General features: G+C 41.1%; 1 protein-coding gene across 2 annotated transcripts in view; it reads right to left on the bottom strand.

Moving 5' to 3' along the window:
• The window catches only part of slc25a26 (solute carrier family 25 member 26), a 57,816-nt gene that overhangs the window by 33,999 nt on the left and 710 nt on the right, over nt 1-23,107 (bottom strand). For both annotated transcript variants that reach the window (XM_039673881.2, XM_089125186.1), the window contains exons 2-5: nt 22,311-22,467; nt 17,517-17,626; nt 11,391-11,495; nt 11,156-11,203 (exon numbers count right to left, since the gene is read on the bottom strand). In XM_039673881.2, the coding sequence (XP_039529815.2) occupies nt 11,156-11,203; nt 11,391-11,495; nt 17,517-17,626; nt 22,311-22,467 (420 nt within the window). The remainder of the gene's footprint in view (nt 1-11,155; nt 11,204-11,390; nt 11,496-17,516; nt 17,627-22,310; nt 22,468-23,107) is intronic.

Genomic DNA, 23,107 nt, shown 5'->3' with positions numbered 1-23,107 from the left:
GTCAATTGTGATCAACTTATTGTGTTCCTTACCAAATAAGAACATTAATTTCTTTCCAGAACATTATCTATAAATAAAATGTATTCCTTAAGGCTGTCAAAGTTAACGCATTAACTAATTAAGATATTACACAATAAAAAAAATAAATAAATAAAAACACCTCAATCTGTTGAAATATATATATATATATAAAATTTGTTTTATGATATGAAGTTACTCATCTGCTTGATACAGCTACAGGGTATATGCCAGATTTTAGTTTTATTTAGGCTTCTGGTCCAATGACAATATAAACATCTAATTGTTACATTTAAAATGTATTTTTATGCTTTTCATCCCTAAGATTCATTTTAGTTTTATTTAGGCTTTTGGTCCAAAGACAATATAAACATCTAATTGTTACATTTAAAAGGTATCTTTATGCTTTTCAAAAACGCATCCCTAAGATTCAATGTTGTTCATTTTCAGAGATTTCAAACGCGATCCAATCGACTTGTATCATGCACGATATGTATCCTATCATGAGCCTCAAAATCAGTGATCAGATCCATGTGATATAAATACCCAAGATTGAGTGATTACTTCTGACTGAAGCGTCACAGCTGTCTGTAACTCATGACATTCAGCACATGTGGATGTTTGAAATCGTGCCGAGAATCAGATGGAGAATCATCTGAGTAAAGCAGACAATATCTATCGACAAAACCATTATCTGCTTGAAATGATTTAGTTGATCGGTATGACGCTGGATTGATATATCAACATTTCAAGCCTTTCTGAGGATCCCAGAGCTAGTATTGTGATTGTTACACTATCAGTAAGAGTAAAATGCACTGCAGTGGATTGTGGGTAAAATGATTAATTTAACTCATGCTAGACAGTCCCAGCATGAGATATGAATCAAAAGCATGACAGAATGGAGGTGAGCAGGAATGGGAGTCTGAACTACACACCAACAACATGAACTATACATCAATCGCTGTATATTATGCAGCTATACCTCATGTGTTCATGAGTGTGTGTGTGTACACCAGGTTTTTTCTACACATGGAAAGGTCTGTATCCAATTCAAATCCACAGGAAACCCCTGACAAATGAAGTGTCCTGTTGAGTGCTATCACATAAGAGGATTCCTCTAATACTGATCAACAACCTTGTGAGAAGACCCGCCAAAAATAGTCCCTCGGAGAGAGGAAAGAGTGGACAAGGCTCATACAGAGTCTACTCACACTCTCACACACAAACACACAGTGTCTCTACACCTTGGCCCAAACATCCCTACATCAGGACCATCTGCAGACCAGACACAATTCTCTTGGGTCATTTTTTTTTTTTTTTTTGTTTAAGCAGCAAATAGTCTCACGTAGCAAGACTTCTGACTGTCGACATAAAGTCTGGTCCACACTGCAAATTATCCTGGTCAAGAGCCGCCCACTTAGCCAAGATGACTGACTAAAACGTAAAAAACTGGGCATAAGTTAGAGAACAAAACATACAATATGTTAAATATACATACATCATACAGTATATGTATATATGTAGCAAATACAAACGTGTGCTCAATAATATGTAATTTTTCTTAGATTCAAACTATGATTCAGTGCCACAAACATTGTAAACGTCATGACTACTCTTAGATAAAACCTGCGCATGCCAACTCGCATAAAGTCGCCATTCGCCATTTTGGAGCTTGAAGTGGAATTTACTGGGGAAAAAAACCACAGTATACCAAACAAATTTAATTGTATCACTCAGTTTTACTAATATTGCCTACTTATTACAAGTTAATATATTTTAATATGTTAAATAATGTCCAACAAATGCAGTAATCAAAGTCCAACAATAACATGTCCTCCACATTGTATTCAGTTAAATATATAAACATTAAAATATTGACTGTCTATTTTAAATGACTTTACTCATTAGTTATGGATGCCGTGCTCTATTTTGACGAAATTTGTCTAAATTAGAGCATTCTGGAAAACCAATAGAAAATTGTTATTAAAAATTATGTTGTTAATTTCAAACAGTTAATACAGCGTTTCATTTAATTGATTATAAGTTATTGATTTATTAACATTATTAAAGGCACTCTGTAACTTTTGGCCCTCTAGCAGTTAAAAAACAAAACTGCATGTATTTTGCGGAAGAACGTTGTTTTGGTTGTGCTTCGGCTCTGCGTGACTGCGGATGAATATGACCCTTCACACAACATAATGCTTCATATGACAATTTATCTGTTCAATAAAGTACTATTTGTTGAGTAATAAAAACGCTATCTCTGTGTCACTTTTACAACAGTTCAAGTCCCTCAGTTCTCCAAAAAGCCAAACCAATGTTGATTCTCGCTTTATTACGAGCTACGTTGCGTCCCATTTTTGCCAGCAGACTCTTCTCTATTCTGCATTTTTATATGAGTTTTAACATGCTCCATTTCAAGATTTATCATGTGTTGTGAAAACTAACTTATGCCACTCCAACACCATACACGCTTCAAAGTAGCTGGAGCAACTTTTCTCTATTTAAGGATATGATGAGACACACACGGGGGCGAGTGACGTATGCATGCAATTTCCCGCGAAAACCATCCCAACAAGCCTAAAATATTACAATAGTGAATAAAGACGAAAACACAATTTGGAAGAAGAATTGATGTATTGACTAATTTAAATGTTCATTAGTGTTACACAGTAGGCTACCCTTTCTTGGATGGGTAAAAATATTTTAGTTTTTTTTTTTTTAAATTCTACTTCCTGTAATTTCAACTCGAATTCTAATTCCACATCCTGTTTGCTATAGTTCAAATTCCGTAAATGAGTTCAGCTGAAAGAGCATTTTCTACTCGGTTGTGAATGGTGCTGAACCTGGCAAGCACAAGTCATCTGAATGAGTGCGAGTGTCATCAGGGGTGTAGATATGGAACACGAGGAACATTGACCCAGCGGGGCTGGATTAGCAGTTTAGTTTGAGGTTTGGAGAGAGCTGAAACTTTTTTCTCACCAACAGCCTCGGCAACAGCTGCTCTGCCGTGTCACGGATGACATGCAACCCTCCATGCCAGCACCAGCCCTTGCTAATACACAGCCAGTATGGGAACAACACCTTCATCCTGACATTCAAAACTCTTACATTTCAGCTGGAGGCACGATGTGCTCAGGTGGAGGATAAAAACGAAACCTTCGTGCCTTCACACGAGTGCTATAAATCATTCACTCATACAGAATGTGCCAAAGGTAAAATAAACAGAAACTCTGCTAGTCAGCCAACTAGCTGAGAGACAATAAATACAAACCAGTAAGGATCAACGCTAACACACATACTATATACATAATGTAGGCACACATGCACATCCACACACACATCATTGTGAAACATGCTGAGGAATGTGCATGGCAAGCATGTTTAATGTCTGCTAATCAGACCAAATAAAGACAATGCAATGGATCACAGAGTAATGAGACAGGGCTAACGAACTGGATGGCTGAGCTCTGAAAAGATCTGATTTAAGTTATATTAAATCCAGCCGTGAAAAATAAAGTTTAACCCTCAGAGACCCACTGCAATTTAGCTAAACCATAATGCCTAGAGCAGTCTCACCAATAATAAATATTATTGGAATTAAAACGGTTTTCTATTTTAATATATTTAATACATAAGTTGTCAACAGTCATTAATAAATTATAGATAAATACTATACTTGAAACTTTATAGGGCTGTTTTATCATTATTGTAAATACTCAAAAGTCCCTTACTGACTTGCAATATTAAGCTGTATTTCTGAGGATTGAATAATTCAAAGCCCCTGTTTAAAGGGACATTGTTCTCTCTCCATTTAACTTCTTTCAACTGTCATTTCCAATCATTTATAAATTGAGAATGAGAATGTTGTTTTGACCCTTTCAACAAAGTACTGTGAAAAATTGACAGGAAATTGATTGAAGAATAAATGCACCAGACAAGCATAAAGAAACCGCACACCCATGCCTCTTATCCTCTCTTTGCTTGCGTTATAAAGTAGAGAGAAGCAAATCCACACTGAACTGCAGGTCAAACATACACACTTCCACCTGTTAGCGGCACAGCCCACTGTGACCAATGAACAACAGCAACATAAACACAGGGATAAGTCAGACAAATTGATCTCGGGCAGGTCCAAGACCTCAGGGGCTCTTTGGCTTCAGTGTCAACTAGAGATCACAAGAAGGGTGGAGCGAGAATGAGAGGAAGGAATCTGAGAAGAGTTTGAATTAATTTCATAAGAAATGCCTGAAATGTTCTGTCAAACACTGACACAATGCAATAAACAAAAGAATGAAGGAAATCACACCCTGAAAAATCCTCTCCATCATAACATAAATGCATTTTACTGAACAGTTTCAAAACAGTGTCACTTCAGCAAGCATTTCAGAATTCTTCCAGAGAGGTTCTCTTGTACTGCGTAATATCTTACGCTAGGGGAAAAACCTCTTTTCCACAAGATATTGACGCCAAAAATTATTCTTAATTTTGAATTAATGTAAAACGTGTCGTGGCAGCATGCAGACATAGGCAAGACGGCTTGCGTGCAATTGGCTGCCCTGCGGCAACTGCAGCAGTCTATCGAGAGGGGCTCTTGGTGACGTCAAATCCAATGCGACTCCTTACGTCACCTCCCGCCTATAAGCGGGTGTGGCCTGGGGCTATAAATATAGCTTGATGGGCTGATATAATCAGATTTTTCATCTCTTAAGCGAAAATAGGCTAGACGGGTGCTTCCTTCAACAGGACCACGTCCCACCACGGCAGGAGAATTCTCCGTGGTGGAAGGTGCTAAAGACAAAGAATACCAATCTCTTCCTTCTGAGGAAGAAGCTGTAGCTGCCCATCTTTGCCCGCCCTCTCCTTGACGGCGAGCTAAGACGGCGTTACCTTCTAAAGCTAAATTCCAACGCTGGACAGGCTGTGTCGGCATTGCATTGAATGGCCATACTGCAGATACTCCAAGCCAAACTTCACCGAAAACTGGATGAGGAAGGACCAGAAGCTATCAGCGTGCCGGATCTAAGAAACGCTACAGACCTGGCTCTTCTCGCTGCAAAATCCGCTGCACAGGCCATTGGGCGGACCATGGCCTCTTTCACTGTCACTGAGAGACCTTGGGACTTTGGTGTTGGATCCCAGCACGCACTGCGTTTTATACTGTGTTCCCCTAGCTTAAGATATAACTGAGTACAAGAGAACCTCTCGTAAGAGACCGTACGTCGGTTATTAACGTAACCTCGGTTCTAGAAGAGGGAATGAGTACTGCGTATCTTTGCCGTGCTTGCAACATGCTCTGGTTCGCTTCGGCGATGAAAAACTAGATTATATCAGCCCATTGAGCTGTATTTATAGGCCCAGGCCACGCCCGCTTTGGCCCATTGGATCCGACATCACCAAGAGCCTCTCTTGATAGGCTACTGCAGTTTTGGGCATTAATATCTTGTGGAAAAGACGTTTTTCCCCTAGTGTAAGATATTACGCAATACTCGTTCCCTCTTCTAGAGAGAACCGAGGTTACGTTAGTAACCGTAGATAAATCTTCTATCTACGTTCTCAATCAGAAGACCTCATCAAACTTCTAATGGGTTAGCAGGATGAATTAAATTTAATGAAATTAAAAACACAATTTGATTAAGACTAAAATAATAAATTAAAAGCAGATAAACTGAATATTTGGGTTTAAGTAAAGGTTTACATGATTTACTAAAAATGGAAACGTTTTTCCTTTGCGTTTTCACGAACAAACAACAACTAAAAATGTCAAAATTATCGAAATGACTAAAAAACTGCATTATGCTGCCAGTTCAGTAGATGGCAATTCCACTTTGTAAAGAAATGTAGGTTTAAAGACTGATCACGTAGTATGCACACGCATGACGTCACTGTTTCGCAAATGTGTGATTTACACAGACGATCGACACTATCATTTTAGCACAAAATTTACGGTGTTGAAAATTGCAACAAAACAAGGTTCGGAAAAACATGAGGGCGAGTAAATGGTGCAAGAATTGTGACAGAAACATCTCTTGCATAGCATGTTTGTGCATTTTGGGGGGCGGAGCAATGAAGAGAGAGGGTGTGTTTGTTTGGGCTGATTTCACTTAAAATCAGCATCTGAATATAAGCAAATGCCGAGGGAAAAACATTTTCAGACATCTCGGTAATAACTAATGCAAAAGTTGACAGGAGAGTAGCTCAAGGCGTAGGTGTTTCATAACTACATTCTTACAAGATTGCCAGTTCTCCTCTCCTGTCTCACATCTGTGCTCATGTACTATGAGGACTGTCAGTACTGTGAGCTATATCTGCAACAGCACTCTTCTTCTGTCTGTCTATCTGCCTCTCTCATTCTCACGCTCTCTCTCGGGCGAGTGCCAAGGACCATGAGAAAGTGCTGTGATCGGATCCCTCCATCAACACGACAGAAACATTTCTAACAAATTCCCTATTTATTTTTAATACTACTGTTTCACTGCAGCAAATAGGCCTATATATTTAAGAATACAGGTTACAATGGTGTAAGGTAGAGGGAAATGGTTTTATCTTCTTTACGGCTGTAATAAAGTTGATTAAAATTGTGCTCTTTGATGTTTCCAAGTGCTGTGGTCTTTTTTTCAGACTTTGTGCAGATGGTTATCAGATTTGCCCTAATCCTGTTATGCCCTCTAGTGGGTGAAACCAGAATACACTAAAAGATAATATAAGTGTAACATATATTCTGAGGCTTGTGGAGTCAATTGGTGGCTTTGTGTGAGGAACAGAGACAAACGTATGTCAATTTTCACTGAAAAACTTCTCCTGTTAACAGTTTGCAACAGGATCACCTGAGAAATGGATAATTTGGAAATCATTCAAGAAGAGCTGGCTGAAAATAAAGATTAATTAAATATTTTGACTTTTCTCATAGACATTTGTGGACTTACAAGCTGCAATCGGTCAGAAATTCAGTTAAAATTGATTTTAATTTGGCATGTTCCCTACAATATGGCTTCAGAAGACTTGTAATGTAGTGAATGAGTCTTATGAACAAATTTTATGATGTTTTTAAATCCACAATGAATTGTATGCTATTTTATGTCCGCAGTCCTGTTCATGTTGACAGATAAAAAGCCATTTCTGGAACAACATGATGGGGAAACTACCTTTGAAAAGACAAATTTTGAGGTTAATGACTAAAAGTACAGTACCACAGATTGTGATTTTAAATAAATGAATACTTTTGTTCAGCAAGAAAGTGAAGACATTTACATTGTCACAAAAACATTCTATTTCAAATAAACGCTGTTCTTTTGAAACTTCTATCCATCAAAGAATCCTGTTTTTTTTTTTTTTTTTTAATATGGTTTCCACAACATAAATGGAATTACACAGGAATTAATTGCATTTTAAATACTAAAATAGAAAACTATTTTAAATTTCACATATATTTTACCCTTTTTTTTTACAGTATTTTTGATATCTAATCTGTATTCATTTATCATCATCATCATGCATGCAGGGTTCTTTTTAGACCAGCCTTTTTGTTTGTCATTTAACTGCTTGCAATCCTTTCTCTCTTCTACATGATCAACTAGCGCATATCGGCGGGCTGCATCTCATCACAACCTCTTGTTCGGGGTTCTTTAATGAATCTGCATAATGGAGAAGACCCCAATTAAATCCTTGCGTGAGGAGGACTCGGCATCCAGGGTAAACAAACTTATCCTGACAGGGTTGCCGCGCTGGATAAGATAGAGGGCCGAGAAAATGAATTAGCTTCCTGACACACGTCAAAGCCAATCCCAAGGAAGAAGCGGGGCACCTCTCGGCACCTCTATTTTAACTGGCCCTTAGTATTCCGCCTGAGCTGCCCGTTCGCATCCAAAATGTATTCATTTATTCAGAAGCCCTTGGAGAAATCAGAAAAAGCTGGTTGTTCTTTTTTCTTTATGTCCAGATGGAGTTTGCGTGAATAACGTGAGTTAAGTGAGGCGGAAAATAAGTACAAGATTGCCTGCCGGTGAGAGACTATCACCTCACGAAAAAATGAGTGTCACCTTCACGCAGACAACAGGTTTTCTTTGATTTCGAATATTTCCCTCCTTTTATCTTCGTCTTCTGTCAGTACGTGACATGAAGGAGGAGAAAATAAATTTGGACAACAAAAGAAAATATATCAGCTTTGCCTGAACTCAGCAAGAATTATCATGCCATGCAGGTGTGCGAGGAAGCAGATGATTAATCAAAGGGCGAGAATGAGAGATTTTTTTTAAAGCATCTTGGTTGAAGGGGTTTCTCAACCTGACGCTTGTTCCATTGCTAATTAGTTTAATTAGCTAGATAAATTGCTAATACAAAAAAAGCTGACTGAATGAGAAAACTGAAGGTATATTACAACAACTACAATATGCTTAAAGGGTAACTAAACCCCTGGTCAGAGCCTGACTCCACCCACTGGCAATATTTGAAAAATGCAGAAAAAATGGGCAGACCCCCGCGGAGATAGAGGGGACGAACCGAGGGCGGGGCTGAGCAGGGGGCGTGCACTTGAGACCTGCAGTGACAGCTGCTGTCAGACTCTAGAATGGAGAGCGACTGGAGTGACGCAAGTAGATTTGCAACAGAGCGGTCATTTGAAGTCGAGGACTTTTCTCCCCCACCTTCACCTGAAGTGGAGGAGGGTGAACTGTCTGTGGACACAGGGCCATATAAATTTGAGCCGCAGGCTCGAACTGCAGTCTGAACTCCCACATCTCGATCGGCATCTGATGAGTTTTGTCGAGTTGATGTCAATAGCCACGTGCTCTGTAGGCATATATTCATATTTATATTTTGCCGCTATGTGAAAAAATCCAGCAAAATGCGCCGGCACGTTTGTCAACCTCAGAGGACTAACTTTAGCCTAACCATAAATTGTGATTAAAATATACATGATCACTCATATCAAGACACCACTGCAGTGGTGGAGTCCATGCAGGAGGAGCAGTGTTTGGAACTGCGTAGCCCATGTCCAACTCTAATCCATTACCATCCTGACCACTACTAAACACAGATAAATCTATGCTAACTTCAAGCTATCCTAACTGTACTATGCTACTAACTAGGCTACACAAAATAATCTAAATAACTATCTAACTGCTATGATAAATAGATGCTGCAATACTCTATCCTGATCATTTACAATACTCGTAATTCCAACTCGCATTGGTTTCAAATATACGCTTTTGACGAAACAAGATGGTTTTTAGACTACCGAGGGCGTGGTAGCTGAAACCTGCGTACGTCACAAAGAACCGCAAACATCCAATAGGAAAATTCAACTGCAGTAGCCAACGTTCAACCTGAAGAGGTTTTTACACCATATATTGTAGAATTAAAACACTTTATACCCAAATGTCGAAAAAGTTACTTGAATCAATGATCAGCATTAAAAAAAGCCCCATTCTTACAGATCATTAACTAAAAAAAGTTGGTTTAGGGTTTAGTTACCCTTTAAAACAGAGAAGTTTTTTCCCCATTCACACGGATATGCAAAAACGACTAAACGCTGTATTGTGCTGCCAGGCCAATAGATGGCGATGAAACACTATAAATTGAGCACATAATACACATGTGCATTTTTTTTTTTTGTTTTTTTTTTACACCATAGATATCATATAGAGACTAGATGCCCTATTGGCCGCGCTGGGCACTGAGAAATGCGGCCGCCTTCTTAAACTGGTCATATTTCTATTGTGTTGCATAGCAGCAGTAGATGCCAGAGCACTGTGCAGCATATTCATGCTCAAATTGGCGGACTATCGAAATTACTATTACTTTTCACAAGTAAGATTTAACATTTAACATTACCTTGCTATTGGTTGTATTTTGTGAATAAAATATCCCATGTGTCCTGTTTCATAGCTACATGTATGACCCTTGCAGCAAAAAACCTGCGTGAAAATCAGTTCGGTATTCAGTGAGATATGATTAATTAAATGCGCTGACAGCTCATTTCACATGCCATCAGTGGAGCGAATGACCGCTACAACCAGTACGTAACACAAATACAAAAGGGTGTCACTCTGTAGGCATCTTACAACGGTTCCCACACAACGATTTATAGATTGCCATGATAGAATATGCTAATCAATGACTTGAAGATAGAAACATTCTATGAATAGAATATACTCTATACTTGATGAATAGAATATACTCTATTCTATTCATCAACTAACCATTCAGAAATGTCCTGTTGCATTCTACATGTTGTCACGTCTTTTTAGGCCCCGCCCACACTACTGAGTTTTCATTTAAAAATTGAGAATTAAAACGAATACGATCTCCGTCCACACTAGCGTTTTATCTGCATATTAGAATTGACCTCCGTCCACATTAAAACGACTGAAAAACGCGGATCACGTGACCATTCACCAACTCTGGGCATGCGCGTGCCGGTGTAAACAGTGGTTGGCGAATCAGGGAAGTATACGTCATGACTGATAACCCCCAATCATAGAGCCGAGCGTCAGCATCTGCATCAGCATTTCTGAAGTCCTCCGTTTTGTCCAATCTACGCTAAAACGCCCTCCGGAGATTCAAAACGCAAAACGGAGCTGCAGCGTTTCTAAACTTCTCCGTTTTAGGTCTTCGTTTTTCCCGTTTTAGTCTGGACGGGAGGTGCAAAAACGTAGCAAAAGGTCTGAGTTTTTAAACGAAAACGCAGTAGTGTGGACGGGGCCTTAGTCTCTCCATCATTGTCCAACTCCAGTTTAAACATTAAAGGCATTTTAGTGCTTGTCTGCATGAGCTAATCTGAGCTGCAAACACACAAGAGCTCTTGAAGCTCCGCCCTCTGTGCTGGGAGTAGCAGTTCATTTGCATTTAAAGGGACACAAACAAAACAACATGTTTTTACTAACTCTCAAAAAGGGACAACTTTAACATGCTGTAAAAACATATTTGTGGGGTATTATGAGCCAAAACTTCACATACACACTCTGGGCACAACAGAGACTTATTTTACATATTGGTAAAAAGGGGCATTATACCACTCCTTTAAAGTAAAGTGTGATCTATCCCTTGAGATATTCCAATCAAATGCCAATATCACAGCATAGCTATAATTAAGTAAAATAATGGAGTATTAATACTTTATAGAGAAAAGCCAGCCTACCTCTCTAATGACTGTGCTGCCATAACCTCTGTACAACCCTCTGAAACCCTGCAATGAGAAATCAAAGAGTCGTCATCTTTGTGCAAACAAAATGCCATGGCATTTTCATGACTGACTGCCTTACAAAACAGCTTATTTATCAATGAATCAACCCGTCCATCTGTGTTTAACAGGACGGCTCAAGTGAACTCAAGAGCATTGTTCACTGTAAGTCAAGCTGACGATATAAGGACACCTCTTCTTGTAGTGTATTCAGCAGCACCCGGTAGGTATTGAGGGAGGGATTGGCCTGTGTTCTCTGCTTCACCACTTCAGTCGGCACACGAAACAGACAGGCGACCTGTGTAAGAGGAAGAGGAACACTCATCAACACGTCAAACAGTACTGGTCGCACAAACAGATAGAAATACTCACGTACACTGCACAATATAGCTGTTTATATATATATATATATATATTTAAAACAACTGGGGATATATATATATATATATATATATATATATATATATACAGTATATATTAAAAAAACATTCATTGACTACAACACAATCAGTAAATAATATTTCATTGGTTCTCTCTTGTTTTTGCATGTGTGTGTGTGTCTATGTGTGCGTGTATGTGTGTGTGTGAGAGAGACAGAGAGAGAGAGAGATAATTTGAATTTATTGTCTTTTACATATTTTCTAATATTTACAAAAATACTGATTAAGAATATGATTTCAGAAAATGTAACGACTAATTTGTCAGACAAATGAGCCTACAGCAATGCATGTTTGTATTAATAATTTAAGTAATATAAGTTACAACATACATATAAGTAAATATGTTCATAAAAACCCCTTACAAATGACAAACAAATTGCCTATGGATCATACAAGTCACAAAACACTTTCTCTCTCTCACACACCCACACCAACCAACTGAATTCCAGCAAACATGCATTGTCGATAGTTGAAGTGTGGCATTATTCATGCTCATTGTACAAGGCCGTATCCCCCTCTAAACTACACTTGTGGTGCATTACTTCTGATCCTCTCCATGTTGAGGGTGGAAATACCAGGGCGAACCGAGGATGGAAAGCAATCTTCGCAACCACGGGGAGTTTTATCGGGCCCCCCACCAGACCCCCAGACTCACACTGGATAGAAGTAATCTCTTCTGAATGACACTGACAGAAGAGGCGTGGGGTGCTACTATGAGAGAGGTTAGGTTCACTGTGAGCCCAGCTGACACCCTACAGGCACGGTGTGTGTGTGAACAAGCTACGGGAGTTTGCGTTCTAGATGAGTCTGGCAGGCGGCAGAGCATCTTGCACACTGAAGTTGCCGAATGAATGGACACTTGGCTTACAGAACAGCATGCAAGACTATACGAAATGGCATGACACAAACGTACAAGATCTGTATTTGTTATTTCCATTGAAAAAAGTAGGATCAGTGGGGAGGGCTCGAATTTTAAACAAGCCAAAAGCGTGTACCAAGAGTGCCATCCAGCGGTGAAACCCGGGAACAGCGACTATAGGACTCTTACTGAAACTGACAGGGCCCATTTTACCGAGCTCATTACATTCTCTTTTTGCTGGGTTAACATTTATGAAACACTAAACATCACGTCCCCTCGTGTAATTCTCAAAAGGATCAAAATTACAGCACTAAATAGAGAGGGAAGTGGATATGACAAGTAATTCTTGCGGTAATTGAATTGGTGGGAGTGAGTGCGCGCCGCAGCAATTTCGTATCATCTCGCAGGGGAGTTGATGGAGGACTGGCAAGAGATTATATCAGATCAATTGCCGACATTGTGCATTTCTGGGTAATTTACAGGGAGCAGTGAGGAGGAAAACTAGGTTGAGGACATTTTTTTAAATAAGTGGATGTCGAAGTCTTTAGAGTTTCGCCGTGTTTATGGACGTGTGTGACCAGTCAGGCGATTATCGAGGCACTGACTTAAATGCAGTTTTGTAGGCTACTAATTAACGTTTGGTTATATCGTTGGAAAGGGTTGTGTGGTTATTTGCATTATTGTGAGATACATTTTGGTCGCTTTGCTTTGTTCTTGCATTCACATCACCATTTATCTTAATTTGCGAGTCATTTGGAGGAGGTGGCGCTAATTAGTCGCTGTCTTTAATCCAAGCGCGCGCTCGGCGCTTCCGGTTCTCGGCGCTCTGAGCTCAGTGCTGAAAACAAGGCGGAAAACAAACCCCTCTGAGGGTGAAACTTCCAGGGCAACATGACGACCAGAGGCCAGGACAGGTCGACGAAGAAGCAAGGGATATTAAAGCTTGGCACAAAACTTGTTTTAGCACTGAGTGAGTGAATCAGTTCAGGGCCGCATGTCTTGTCCTCGCGCTTTACAACACACACAAAAGGTACGACTGATGCATGTCACACTAAATGTTTGTCAGTCTTTTTGAAGTGTCGAGTCAAATGGTCAGTTTCAGTAATAGTTTCAAAGAAATCACTATAAAACGCGCATTATTATAGGCCTATAATACCTAACGACTTATAATCAGTCATTAGCATAAATGTTACAGTTATGATTCTACAAGGTCTACAATACATGCAGTGTAAAAAGTTATATTTTAATTAACCATCTTAACTATATTTAAAATTATATTATATTACATAATACATTATAATGACACATATAGCTTCAGGATTATGCCATTAAAGTCTGTAATGAATTAACGCATTAATAATTCATGTGTTATATGTGTTAAATTGTATTATACTCTTTCAAGGTGTAAGGTGTACAGAGAATAGATCGTAATTTATTATAACTGGTTAAAATGAAAATATATAACACTTTAGAATGCATAAGGCATTAGTATATAATTCTAATAATTTTATAATGATTTAAATTATACATAGCATACAGCTTTATAATGTAAAGTGTTATCAGAAGTGTTACACACTGTCATTTAAAAGTTTGGGGTCAGAAAGATTTCATAAGGATGCATTACATTAATTTATAATGTTTCAAAAGATTTATATTTCAAATAAATTTTGAACTTTGGATATCCTGCATCATGGTTTCCACAAAAATATTAAGCAACACAACTATTTTCAACATTGATAATACAAGTAATGTTTCTTGAGCAGGAAATCAGCATAATGATTTCTGAAGAATTGTGTGACACTGAAGAGTGGATTAATGATGCTGGAAAATCAGCTGTGCCATCTCAGGAATACATTACATTAAGTTATATTAATCATATAAATAATATTTCATAACTGTTTCGACTGTATTTTTGATCAAATAAATGCAGACTTGGTGAGCAAAAGAGACTTCAAAAACATAACAAATCGTACTCCCAAACTTGTATACATTTATACAGTAATTCAAAACATTTTTGCCATTTTCCCACAAACCTGAGGCCATTTTTTAAATCCCAACAAAACAAATTCCCATTAGCATAAAACAAACCAAGGTCAATCTCACATCTGTGGTTCCAGACATCAATAGACACAGCTGGAACATTCCAAACAGTCCATGAACTCGGAGCACACGCCTCCCAGCAGTTTTTCAGGAAGTTGGAATTACAACAGGCATCTGGAACAATCTTACATAGATCATCCGACAGGTGCCTTAAAAAAAAAACAAAAAAACAACAACAACAGAATCCCCTCGGGTCCTTATGGAGCGATGCCTCCCAAAATCTATCTGCACAGACCAATCGCTGCCTGACACGTCCCCATTCTCTTCCTTAAATAATACCAATGCATGTCCAGAGATAGCATTGTTAACCCAACACTTGTCAACACTTTATTTTTTTAGATATTTCAAAGATCTGCCAGGTGAGAAGAAGAGGGGGGTGGGAAAAGGTTGACAATGAGCCACAGCAGAATGCTCAGGCTTGATTTGAACAATAAATCACAGGCAACCGTATTCTCACCGGCAATGCATTATTTGCAGTGCCAAGCTTAGCGGGGTGCCAATCGCCCTCCTCCAGTCATGCTACACGCTGTTTTCACCCAACAACCATAGGGAGAGACATGGTTTATAAATGTAGCAAAAGTGCTCCTTCAGCTTGACAAATGAGCTTTCGGAGAGAGTGTTGGGCAAATGGGAATGAAGATAAATCTGATATAATGGCTAGATAACAGCCTACTCTGGCCCTGACAGACACCATCAGCAATTGCATTCTTTATAGCACAGACGAAGAAAGAAGAGACAGAAATTAACAGAAACTGCTATTATTACTCAACAATAATATAGAAACCTTTCATAGTGATTGTATGAAGAGAGAAGCTGGACTTAAGAGAGAGTGGTAAAGGTGAATAAAGTGAAAATAAAATAGTGAGGATAACATTTCCAGACAATTTCAATCTCGCTGGTTGCCGGTCCGATGCTACAAAGGCAATGTCTGAATCCCTGAGCTTAAAGTCCAGGATCCGCATTGCATTTGATTAGTGTGCTCGCGCTAACCTTATAGGGTCAACCGGATAACAGTACAGCAGTGGCGAAGAATCTTTTATTCTATCTTGAAAAGTAATAGGGAAAAGTACAAAGTAATATGAAATACCCAAAGCAATTATTGCACAAAATGTTTGGGCCAGAAAACTCAAAATTTAGCAAATTATAAACTAATGAGTCATTAATCATATCCAGACCAGTCGGGACACCTATTAGTGAGAACTTGTTTAATGGCAGAAGTTACCCAAGTATGATGACTTTGTCTTCTGCTCCAGACAGCCTGAGGGGAAGACTTTCATGGCTAAGCTGTGGGATTACGGGCTTTGAACGGGGCAACGCGTACCCACAACACACTGGGATTCAGCTGGGGCTCTGCTGTTAAAAATCCCTATTTTGAAGTGTGCAAATCCTGCCGCACCAGGCAAAGAGTTATCAACAGACCTGCCTTCAACTTCACCTTATATTCAACTGTCTTGGGTATTGGTGAAGGCTGACCTTTTCACTTGACTTATTCGTTGAGCTATGTTTAAAGTCCGTGTTTAGCACGTAATGATATTTGCTCTAATTTTCCATGCAAAAAGACACCTTCCCCCCTCAGTGTCTTCTTCAGTATAGAGAGTAGATGGAAAAACAGCATGTTCATTTAATGGATAATAAACCGAAATGATCGAGCCAATTAACTAAGTTATATACTGTGACTTGAAATTGCATATTGAGATGAATAGGATGGTATTAGAATTAGTAGGGGTCCATGTAGAATTTCTTCAGCTCTAATAATGTCATCTGTGACTACTGAATATTTTTAAATATGGTCAAATATTAAACAGCTGAGAGGACTGAATTCTTGTGATTTCAACATGTTATGCTGATTCCAAAAGACAATCAATCATGTCCGATGACAAAAAAAAACTTGCTCAAAAAAAAAGTTGTGTTCACCAAAACAACATTTATTTCATCAAAATACTGTAAAAATGGTAATATTGTATAATGTTATAACAATTTAAAATAACTGTTTCTGTTTGAATAAAATGTTATTTATTCCCGTGATGACAAAGCAGAATTTTCACCATCATTCTTCAGTCACATGATCCTTGGGAAATCATTTGAGAACAGTTGTGCTCCAACATGTTCCAGGATTCTTTGATGAATAGAAAGTTAAAAAGAACACTATATATTTGAAATAAAAATATTTGTAACATTGTTAATATCTCTTTACAGTTACATGTGATTGTTTAAATACATTCTTGCTCAATTAAAGTGTTCACTTATTAAAAAAAGTACCCCAGTTAAACGAAAGTGATATTTCATGCCAAAAAACTCAAACTCCCTTCACTTTAGTCTTTTCCTGTTCATTTCTGTTCTTTTAAGTGATAAAGTCAGTCCATACAGCACATGAAGAGATATGGCCATAAGGCATAACCAATAAATGTCTATTGCAATTAAATTAAATGCATCACTGAATACATAAAAGAAACATAAAGTGTCAAAATGATTCCAAACTTTTGAATGGTAGTGTATGTATTAAGATTGCATTACATTTTTTAAGGTGGAGTATGCTCTAAGGAATGATTAAATGCTTGTGGATCGTTTTGGATTGCATAGCTCTGAGCTTACAGAATTTCACTAGCAGAGGAAATGAAGGTGCTTCTTACAGCTCCAACACCTAAATCTCCCTTGACAAAACTGCAAGACTCCTCTCTATGAAAAGAGTTATGTCAATAGACAGCAACAAGATCCATTTGGCCAGCTGGTGGGAAAATAAAGGGTCGTCTTGGGCCCGACTCTAACCAGAGCAAAAAACATCCAACAAAAAACACATTCTAAGCCTTCTGCATATTTGTCTCTGAAATAGACACACTGCTCATTCAGACTGAAATGGGTAAATGATGATAAACACAAGGACAAAACAACAGGAAAGAAAGAAGAATAACAGGAAACCTACGATTTCTCCTAGTGAAGCACCCAGCATGTGAGTGAAGGGGGTCAAGCTTGCAGCAGTGTAGCCAGCGAAGAACGACTTGGTGCTTTCATAGGTGACGAAGAACGCAGCAGCTGGAAACAAGAAGAAACACTTTGTTTGAGGCAAAGTATTTAAAGTTTGCTTGAAACAAGTTACGATAGTCTTTTCTTCCCTATTGTGTTGTACACTGATGAGCCAGGACATTATGACCACCTGCCTAATACGGCATTAGACCTCTGCATGCATGAATATATACATATACAGTACTGTGCAGAAGTCTTAGGCACACTAGTATTTTCGCCTCAAAAAATGGTTTTAAGCCAGTTATTTATATATTTTGTTGTAGTGTCTCAGTAGGAAATATCAGTTTACATTTCCAGACATTAATTGTGCCATTTATTGTAATAATCCAGTGAAATTTTTGAATGCACAAGGATTCTGACAACAGCCAATGCTCCACATGCAGGTCGGATCTCACCATCATCGAGTGCATCTGAAATTATATGAAGAAACAGAAAAACGGAGACTAAGACCAGAAGAACTGGGGAAAAATGGAAGATAAAGTCAGTAGACTATGGACTGGATTGCCACAGGATCGGTGTTAGGCCCTCTGCTATTCTTAATATTGTAACTGAACGAACCAGAGGAGAGACGTACAGATCCATTCTCAAGGCTTTATTCCAAAAATGTAGTCTTAGTACAGGCAAGGTCAATGAACAGCAGACAGGTATGGCAGAGGCATAGCACAGAGAAATCCTAAGAGCAAGCGTGGGTCGACGAGGTGCAAACAGAATCCGAAGGGCTAGGCTGAGAACGGAGACAAAAGATCCTCACAGCGGAGCAGAAAACCACCAGAGCAGAGCAGACTGTGCAGGCGACCAGGGCGGAGACGACTTTTTGGGCGACCACGGCGGGGAAGACCCTGGAAGAACAGGAAGTGCAGGCGACCAGGGCGGAGCAGGCTGTGCAGGCGACCAGGGAGGAGCAGGCTCTGCAGGCGACCAGGGCGCAGCAGGCTGTGCAGGCGACCAAGGCGGACCAGGCTGTGCAGGCGACCAAGGCGGACCAGGCTGTGCAGGCGACCAAGGCGGAGCTGGCTGTGCAGGCGACCAGGGCGGTGTAGACCCCTCGGGCGGCCACGGCGGTGAAGAGTAATAGGAACCGACACCGACACAACTCCGGAACAGGAACAGACACTGGCTCAGGAACAAACACAGACATTGACACAGGAACAGACACTGGGACAGGGACAGACACAAACACAGAAGCGACGTGAAGCATCTCTGGCTGGGCAGACGTGACGTGAAGCGTCTCTGGCTGGACGTGGCTGACGTGAAGAGGCTCTGGCTGGATGTGGCTGACGTGAAGAGGCTCTGGCTGGACGTAGCTGACGTGAAGAGGCTCTGGCTGGACGTGGCTGACGTGAAGAGACTCTGGCTGGACGTGGCTGACGTGAAGAGGCTCTGGAAGAACAGGAAGTGCAGATGACCAGGGCGGAGCAGGCTCTACGTGGCTGACGTGAAGAGGCTCTGGCTGGACGTGGCTGACGTGAAGAGGCTCTGGCTGGACGTGGCTGACGTGAAGAGGCTCTGGCTGGACGTGGCTGACGTGAAGAGGCTCTGGCTGGACGTGGCTGACGTGAAGAGGCTCTTGCTGGGCGTGGCTGACGTGAAGAGGCTCTGGTTGGACGTGGCTGACGTGAAGAGGCTCTGGCTGGACGTGGCTGACGTGAAGAGGCTCTGGCTGGACGTGGCTGACGTGAAGAGGCTCTGGCTGGACGTGGCTGACGTGAAGAGGCTCTGGCTGGACGTGGCTGATGTGAAGAGGCTCTGGCTGGACGTGGCTGACGTGAAGAGGCTCTGGCTGGACCTGGCTGACGTGAAGAGGCTCTGGCTGGACGTGGCTGACGTGAAGAGGCTCTGGCTGGACCTGGCTGACGTGAAGAGGCTTTGGCTGGACGTGGCTGACGTGAAGAGGCTCTGGCTGGACGTGGCTGACAAGAAGAGGCTCTGGCTGGACGTGGCTGACGTGAAGAAGCTGTGGCTGGACGTGGCTGACGTGAAGAGGCTCTGGCTGGACCTGGCTGACGTGAAGAGGCTCTAGCTGGACCTGGCTGACGTGAAGAGGCGCTCTGGTTGGACGTGGCTGACGTGAAGAGGCTCTGGCTGGACGTGGTTGACGTGAAGAGGCTCTGGCTGGACGTGGCTGACGTGAAGAGGCTCTGGCTGGACGTGGCTGACGTGAAGAGGCTCTGGCTGGACCTGGCTGACGTGAAGAGGCTCTTGCTGGGCGTGGTTGACGTGAAGAGGCTCTGGCTGGACGTGGCTGACGTGAAGAAGCTGTGGCTGGACGTGGCTGACGTGAAGAGGCTCTGGCTGGACGTGGCTGACGTGAAGAGGCTCTGGCTGGACCTGGCTGACGTGAAGAGGCTCTAGCTGGACCTGGCTGACGTGAAGAGGCGCTCTGGTTGGACGTGGCTGACGTGAAGAGGCTCTGGCTGGACGTGGCTGACGTGAAGAGGCTCTGGGTGGACGTGGCTGACGTGAAGAGACTCTGGTTGGACGTGGCTGACGTGAAGAGACTCTGGCTGGACCTGGCTGACGTGAAGAGGCTCTGGCTGGACGTGGCTGACGTGAAGAGGCTCTGGCTGGACGTGGCTGACGTGAAGAGGCTCTGGTTGGACGTGGCTGACGTGAAGAGACTCTGGCTGGACCTGGCTGACGTGAAGAGGCTCTGGTTGGACGTGGCTGACGTGAAGAGGCTCTGGTTGGACATGGCTGACGTGAAGAGGCTCTGGTTGGACGTGGCTGACGTGAAGAGGCTGTGGCTGGATGTGGCTGACGTGAAGAGGCTCTGGCTGGACGTGGCTGACGTGAAGAGGCTCTTGCTGGACGTGGCTGACGTGAAGAGGCTCTGGCTGGACGTGGCTGACGTGAAGAGGCTCTGGCTGGACGTGGCTGACGTGAAGAGGCTCTGGTTGGACGTGGCTGACGTGAAGAGACTCTGGCTGGACCTGGCTGACGTGAAGAGGCTCTGGTTGGACGTGGCTGACGTGAAGAGGCTCTGGTTGGACATGGCTGACGTGAAGAGGCTCTGGTTGGACGTGGCTGACGTGAAGAGGCTGTGGCTGGATGTGGCTGACGTGAAGAGGCTCTGGCTGGACGTGGCTGACGTGAAGAGGCTCTTGCTGGACGTGGCTGACGTGAAGAGGCTCTGGCTGGACGTGGCTGACGTGAAGAGGCTCTTGCTGGACGTGGCTGACGTGAAGAGGCTCTGGCTGGATGTGGCTGACGTGAAGCTCTGGTTCCTGACGTGTTCCATCAACAATTCAGCGGTGACAAAGGCCGTGGGAAGACTATTCAGGGGAATTAATTTACAAGCCATGGAGAATCACATGAGGAGAATCACACATTCGCATGCTTCAAAAAGTGAATATATTTGTGTAGCTTCACAGTGTCTTCAACGACAGTATAATAAATATGGACAATCTGTTTGGAATTGCGTTTCTGACATCCAGGCATAACAAGAATTTTTTACTCTTATTCCATGGATGTGGCCCATTTTCCTCCACTTGTTCCCATTTTTTTTCCTGACTACAATATGCAAGAAGTTGCAAATTACATAACTGTAATGTCTGCCTACAAATGCTCTATATGGTAGAATATTCGTTGAGGAGTTTAATTCTGCAAGGGATGTTTTAGGATGTTGTGCGACGAGTAATATGTAATATGAGGCATGGACTCAACAAAAAGGTGTCCCGTGGTATCTGACAGCAAGACGTTAGTAGCAGATTCAGGACTAAAGTCCTGTAGGTTGCGAGGTCGGAGCCGCCATAGATCGACTTGCTGGTCCAGCACATCCCACAGATTCTCAATTGGATTAAGATTTGGGGAATTTGAAAGCCAGGGCAACACCTTGAACTCTTCATAATGTTCCTCAAACCATTCCAAAACAATTTGTGCGGTTTGGCAGCATGCGCTATAATGCTGAAAGATGCCATTGAGATGAAACACCATTTTCCTCAAGGGGTGTACCTGGTCTGCAACAATGTTTAGGTAGGTTGCATGTGTCAAAAGTACGTCCGGAGCCAGGGTTTTGCAGCAGCACATTGCCCAAAACATCACACTCCCTCTAAAGGCTTGTCGTCACCGTCCCACAGTGCATCCTGGTGCCATCACTTCCCCAAGTAAATGACACATACGAACATGCCAGTCCACATGATGTAAAAAAAAAACGGGACTCATCGGACCAGGCGACCTTCTTCCACCTCTCCACGGTCCAGTTCCATTGCTTGTGTGCCCAATGTAGGTGCTTTGCTTTCGACGGTGGACAGGGATCATCATAATCACTCTATGCAGCCCCATACACAGCAAGACGCGATGCACTGTGTGTTGTGACACACCCCTACCTTAGCCATCATTAAAATTGTGTGAAACTTGTGCCACAGTAGACCTTCTGTTAGCTCAGAACAGACAAGAATGCGGTTGTGAGTCCTGAAAACCTGAAGGTGTCAGTTCGGTTATACACTAGAATGGGGTTGCACATATATTAAGCAGCACTGCCATACTAGCCATTAATATCTGCTCTAGAGTTTTGTTTTGTGTTAAACATGACAGGGGATTAGGGATGAATATAGACATTGTGTAATCGATTACATCAACACACCATTCCAGCCTAAGTTTGCTTTCTAGAAAATAATATATGTCTTATATATAACTCTTCTAAAGCGAGCTTTTAAATATATATATATATATATATATATATATATAAACTTACCATTGGGAAAGGAGCCTATAGCAGCAGACGGTACACCTGCATAGATCCCACGGAAACCTCCCGCCTTGTAGAAGCCCTGCTGGCTCTGCAACCTTGTCTTTATAGTGTCCAGAGGGAAGAGAGTAAGATCTACACACATTCCTGCACAGCCACCTGCCTAAGGGACAGAGATAATGTTGTATTATATTATAATTAGGTACTTTAAACAAATTCTGGCGCAATGTAATTAGTCTCTGTAGGACAATATACATATTTTACCACATTATAAAGCAAATATGCTTATATGCAGTAAAAGGCAAATGACTCAAAGCTTCAAGGAGGAGTGTCAAGTTTGCGCTTAATATAGTTACTAAAACATAAATCAGATATACAGAACACTTTTCATTGAATTCATTATTCATCTTTGTTAACAACATTTTTCATCCATTATGTTTTTAGGACATTTCTAACTAACAATAAGCAATACTGTGCATATGGATCTGTAACAAAAACAAATGTACCTTTTTTCCATTATTTCAATGCTAGATAATGCAAACACTTTTATTTATTTTCATTAACACTTATTTATTCATTATTACTCTTTAAAAATAAACGAATAAATAAATAAATAAATAAGTGTTTGAATTTGTAGTCCAAATACCGTTTTAGTCCAGGTCAAGTTGAAGCGGTCAGTTACAAGAAGAATTGTTAACTGTATTATTATTATTATTATTATGAAGTGCTTTAGTCCAACTAATTCATGTTTAGGCTGTAGAAACAAATAGAACAAAGAGGGGCTTATTTTCCTAAAGACCTTT

Source organism: Pimephales promelas, chromosome 21, assembly GCF_988280905.1.
Source record: "Pimephales promelas chromosome 21, fPimPro1.hap1.1, whole genome shotgun sequence".
NCBI classification, from domain to species: Eukaryota; Metazoa; Chordata; class Actinopteri; order Cypriniformes; family Leuciscidae; genus Pimephales; species Pimephales promelas.
Note: the sequence above shows the minus strand (reverse complement) of the source record. Positions and strands in the feature narration are given on the sequence as shown.